The sequence below is a fragment of the Notolabrus celidotus genome, chromosome 9 (genome assembly GCF_009762535.1).
Source record: "Notolabrus celidotus isolate fNotCel1 chromosome 9, fNotCel1.pri, whole genome shotgun sequence".
Classification (NCBI taxonomy): domain Eukaryota; kingdom Metazoa; phylum Chordata; class Actinopteri; order Labriformes; family Labridae; genus Notolabrus; species Notolabrus celidotus.
In genome coordinates, this window is record NC_048280.1 from 20,733,602 (window position 1) to 20,738,972 (window position 5,371).

The following is a 5,371-nucleotide window of genomic DNA, read 5'->3' on the forward strand; positions in this document are numbered from 1 at the left end:
GATCTGATTGGACAGAAAATATGACTCATGACCAATGCAGACACCTGATTGGTCGAGAGCAAAAGTTTTCACTGTTTGTGTCCCGCCTACAGTGGTGGACAGTAACATAGTAAATTGACTTCAGTATCTGTACTTTAGTATTATTTTTAGGGGGAAATGTATTACTTTTACTCCATTACATTATATTATTTACATGATTATTTTAATCATTATTATTTTAATCATTGCTTTAAAATATATTTATCTTATTTAATTATTATTAATTATCTTATTTATCTATCTATTTATTGTATTCGTCTAATCTTGTTAAGGCTACTTTATTTTCAACTTTTCTTTCCACTATTACTTATTTCATTGTGTTGATTTTATCTTATTTTTAAGTATTTTATTTATAATCATGCCATTGCTGTTGTTTTCTGTCTGTTATTCTGTGAAGCACTTTGGGCTGCACGTTTTTATGTATGAAAGGTTCTATATAAATGAAGTTGAGTTGAGTACATTCAGAAGACAATTATTGTACTTTTTCCTCCACTAAATCTGTATCAGTGCTTGAGTTACTCACTACTTTTGCTTTGAAGTCAGCTCATAAATTTCCTTCTCTTTTCTGAAATCTGATCCCTAAGACAGTTAAATGTGTTTGTGTAGTTCTGTTTGTCCCAGTGGTTTAGTCTTACCCATAGACTGTATAAAGGTCGTACCTGTATATCTACGTCTCCACGGTTGAACGTGGAGCAAACACAGAGCAAATTTCACTCAGATCAGGCAGTTCATTTAGAGGTGGTAATGATGGCTATAATTCTCCACCTGAGCAACCATGGTCATATCGTCAGCCTGTGTTAGAGGTTTTTAAAATGAAGCATGATACGCATCGTTTGAAATGTTCTCCCTGTTTCCCACTCTGCCCAAACATACAAACATTCACTATCCAACCTGAGAAAGTGTGTTGAGCTACGTAATGTTTGTTTCATTCCAGATGAACATTTCAAACTAAGTGTGTCTGTGCTTGAAGTAACTTAGTCGCTGTTTTTATTCCATGGTATAGTTTTTGGAGATTTCAAGTAATGATTTCTAAATAAACACAATTTAACAGAATGTACTCCTATGTATTCTTGACTGCACTTAAGTATTGTGAAAATACGTTTGACATTTTTTAAGAAGTACTTTGAATACTTAAGTATTTTTAAAAGCAAGCACTTCAGTACTTTAACTCAAGTAACAATCTGACAGAGCAACTTTCACTTGTATTGCAGTTATATTTGACATGGAGTATCTATACTTGGACTTAAGTAATGAAGCTGTGTACTTTGTCCATCACTGTCCGCCTAGTCCATCAAGACCAAACAACCCATATTTTTTATCACTTTATTAGTAAATATATCCATCCATTACATTGTTCACGTTTAATAGCAGCACACAAACACAAGAACAATTAACACTTGTCTTTCTTTTTTTTTTACTGTGTTTTAATGTTTGTATATATAAAGATGGTATTTACAAATCATACAATGAAAATCAGTTAGTTAAAGATTAAAACATGTATTTCCTTCTCACACATGATTAACTGAAAACACCCAGTCATTATACTAACAAAGACTTCTCAGTACAAGTTAGTGTCATCCAGGAGTTGTGGCAGCCACAGATCCTGGAAAACCAACAGTACAAGTGGACTCCTATGTTGGTCGGATCTTGAGTCAACTGCTGCTACATCAGTGACGGGGACCAATTAAAAATGGCCAAATCTCTTTATCCAAGTCCGTTGGTCATGGATAAGAAAGCCCTAATGCTGAGATGATCAACAGTCAGTGCTATCTTTGTTCACTAAGCAACTGATCAGGCACATCAGCTGGAGCCCTCTGCAAGAAAACTCAGTGTATTTTTCCAAGCCTTATGCTCTTATGCTCTAAGCACTGTATGCACCTCAAAGCACTGAGCAACGCTCAAAAGACAATTACAATAAATAATTCTTAGTCCATGTATGAGGTGTCCATTCCCTCGCCGTCTGGGTGAAGCAGCCTTCCTGCCAAGCGCTCAATGTCATCGAGACTAAGTTGTCGTAGTGATCGTTCGTAGTCCTTAAGGAAGAGAAAAATATCAAGTGACACCAAGTTAAAATATTTTTGCATTTGTTTTAACCATCATCAAATGGGGATATATTGCTTTATTCTGGATGAATACCATGCATTAAATAGGATGACCCTATTTTTCCTTTAATATCTGTGAAAAGTTGCTACAATTTGAGTATATGTGTCAAATAGAGAAAATGCAAAGATAACTTCTTGTGAGTGACAGGTTCTAAGGTTTGAGATACATCTTATCAAGAGTGTTGTAATGAATACATTTAGCAGTTTTTAAAATGAATAAAAAGAAGTAGATATCTAAATTTCAGTATGACGCATCAATTTTGTATTGGACCAAGTAATATAGTCTGTGATAGATTATCACTTAAATTAAAATATATGGTTGAAAATGTTTTATAATTCCCTGAATCTCTCATTTGACCAGTTATGCATATCACTATTTCAATCTGAAACTGGGTGGTACCAAATGAGTGGTTCTTCACTTATGTTTCACATAAAAATACCATCATTACACTGATACTGAGTTAGCTATCTATATGCCTGGCCCTTGAAATGCAAATGAATGTAGCTTTGGACAATCATGTCCTTCAAACTAAATTAGTATTTGTGCTGACAGAAAGAGAAGTAAAAGATCAGATGTTGGTTATGAATATTGTAAATGTGCAAAAATGTCACATTATCTCCTGAATGAATCATCACATGTATATTCAACACACGTCTAGACCAGAAGTCATTAAATAAGGTGTAGGAGTGAGTTTTGAGTCTCCAGACTCTACTGGTAAAAACAGAACATATTTGAATTAACAATCTAGAAACTATACATAATCACATATAAATGGATTGCCAAACATACCTTAATAAGCTGTTCATGAACTTTAGCTGCATCTGCCGGACTAAAATGCCGAGCAAGAATAGTGGACACAGTCTGCCACACTCTTCCCTGAGTGCCACTGCTGCTGCTGCTGGCAGCCATCCCCAGCACTCCAGTCCTCTCTCCCACGGGACGGATTACCAGATTCAATTTAGCCTCAGGCCCAATGGAGTAATCACTCAATCTGTGTTCGTCTGATGAAAAACAAAGTATGCACGCAATCATCAAAAAATGTAAATGTTTAATCAATGTCCTGAACAGATCTGTGGATCTGGCAATTACAGTCTGCATAAAGGTTATGAAACATCTGCCTGTATAAAAAAACATACCTGCAAGCGCCTTCCCTTTATAAAGCAATCGTTGCTGGTTTGCTGGTATGTTGAGACGTTCAGACACAAGTTCCTTCACTTTAGATACCTTTTCATCCTCAGTCACCTGGAAGTCCATCAAAGTGATGTTGCATTTACACTGATCAAAACAAGTTGTGCATTTTGCCAGCATTCTGTCTGTATCACATCTTAGAGTAGAGTTAGGTTATAGAGGTAGAGTTAAAGCTTTACATTCGGTGTCAGCTTTACATACAAACTAACAATTACATAAAAGCACATGGAGAGCTGAAACAATGTTATGGCAGATTTTATAAATAAAATGCCGCTTTTCAATAGAGGTGGTATTTGTCCCATTCACAATCTAAACATGGAGGTTATGAGACTGATTGAAATGCTTTTACTAAGAAGAGATATTCTTATGTTTAGAGCAGAGTTGGGTGAAACACTGCATGTTTGATAACAAAGAGATTTAACTGAACTCTAAACAGAGTTTTATGTCACTTCTCTTCTGCTAAATCTTAAATGAGGTCCAGCAAGTATGATAATAACTGGTTTTAAACAGGTTGTGAAAATGTTTCCATTTTACATGCTGCCTCGTTGACTTTCTTTATACTGACTGCACATACAACTGTTGACAATTTCTGCTGAATAAAGGTTATATTGTGGATGACAGTGGTCTCTGCTCTTGCACACTATGCAGAAACCTTATATGCTTCTACAGTTAGCGTCTTCAGTGTGTTTGAAGGCCTGGTATGACCTATGGGTATGACCCAGTTGTATGGCCCAGTTGTGTGACCCAGGTGTATGACTCAGTGGTATGACCTATGGGTATGACCTATGAGTATGACCTACAGGTATGACCTATGGGTATGACCCAGGTGTATGATCCAGGTGTAGGACCCAGTTGTATTACTCAAGTGTATGACCTATAGGTATGACCTATGGGTATGACCCAGGTGTATGACCCAGGTGTATGACCTATGGGTATGACCCAGGCGTATTACCTATAGGTATGACCCAGGTGTATGACCTATGGGTATGACCCAGGTGTATGACCCAGGTGTATGACCTATGTGTATGACCCAGGTGTATGCCCTCATGTAGACAAGGTATCGCCACAAGGAAAAGCTTTTGTATTTCAATCTGTGTTGTAAAACTGTGGAACAGACTCAATATGGAGCTACAGCAATGTCAGAACATAATCGAGTTCAAGAAGAAGTATAAAGAAACATTTTTCATGAGGTATAAGGAGGAAGACAAGTGTAGACAATCATGAGGGGTTTGCTTTTGATTGTAGGTGTAAGTATGAGGATAGCAGATGAAGATTTGTTTTGCGGGAATGCACTCGTATAATGCCAGTAAATAGTGAATAAAAGGGTAGGATTAGATAAGTTTTAACTTCTTCCTACTCCTTTTCACACATGTAAAGTAAAATGTTTCAGTGCTTGGTAATGGAACTGGTTGATTTTGGGGTTGTTGGTTATTTTTGTACAACTATTTCTTCTTTTTTACTTGTATGTTTTTTCTATTTTATTTTTACACGTTCGAAATAAAGACCTCAAATTAAATCAAACCGCTGTTTCACGGTGGTTACGGATAGGAGTGCTAGCTAACTTAGAGTTCCTCCAAAAATGAGCGAAATGTGACATTACTTTACCAAATGATAATCTAGTGAATTTCTTTGCACGATACATCACAGTCATTTGTTTCATCTCAAGCATCATATGTCAGTTTCTGAATTTGAATACAGCTCAAAATGTAAAATATCTTAAAGACTGTGTGATGTTGTTAAGCTAGCGTTAGCGGGCTAGGTAACTGTTAGCAGGGAGCTAGCTTGCTCTGTGGTTCTTTCCTGTACGGTGTTTACTCATCTTACCTGTACACTGCATTCTTTCCCCTGTAGCGGTTTCACGGTGAGGATCATTTTTGAAAATACACCCACAAACAAAACGTTCAAATGTTCAGCTACAGGATCTTCGCCACTGAGTTTTGTTGCTCTGCTAGCTCGGGTTAGCCACAAGGATTCACGCTTGTCAACAGCACTTCTTCTTCTTCCCCGACAGCTGCGGGATGCTGCTGCATCTGCTGCATCT

At 36.9% G+C, this 5,371-nt stretch overlaps 1 protein-coding gene across 1 annotated transcript; it reads right to left on the reverse strand.

The window, feature by feature from the left end:
• Nucleotides 1–1,350: 1,350 nt before the first annotated feature.
• On the reverse strand, nucleotides 1,351–5,371 carry ubl4a (ubiquitin like 4A). The gene is made up of 4 exons (XM_034692715.1): nucleotides 5,155–5,371; nucleotides 3,279–3,384; nucleotides 2,932–3,143; nucleotides 1,351–2,072 (listed from the first exon to the last, which is right to left on the reverse strand). Exons 1-4 carry the CDS (start codon nucleotides 5,200–5,202, stop codon nucleotides 1,965–1,967), a joined length of 474 nt encoding a protein of 157 aa, XP_034548606.1. The 5' UTR covers nucleotides 5,203–5,371; the 3' UTR covers nucleotides 1,351–1,964.

Coding starts and splice junctions, on each gene's coding strand:
- ubl4a (XM_034692715.1), bottom strand. CDS start 5,202: ATGATCCTCACCGTGAAACCGCTACAGGGGAAAGAATGCAGTGTACAG. Junction 3,385..5,154: donor GGAAAGAATGCAGTGTACAG/GTAAGATGAGTA, acceptor ATGGACTTCCAG/GTGACTGAGGATGAAAAGGT. Junction 2,073..2,931: donor TTCATGAACAGCTTATTAAG/GTATGTTTGGCA, acceptor CTCTTCCTTAAG/GACTACGAACGATCACTACG.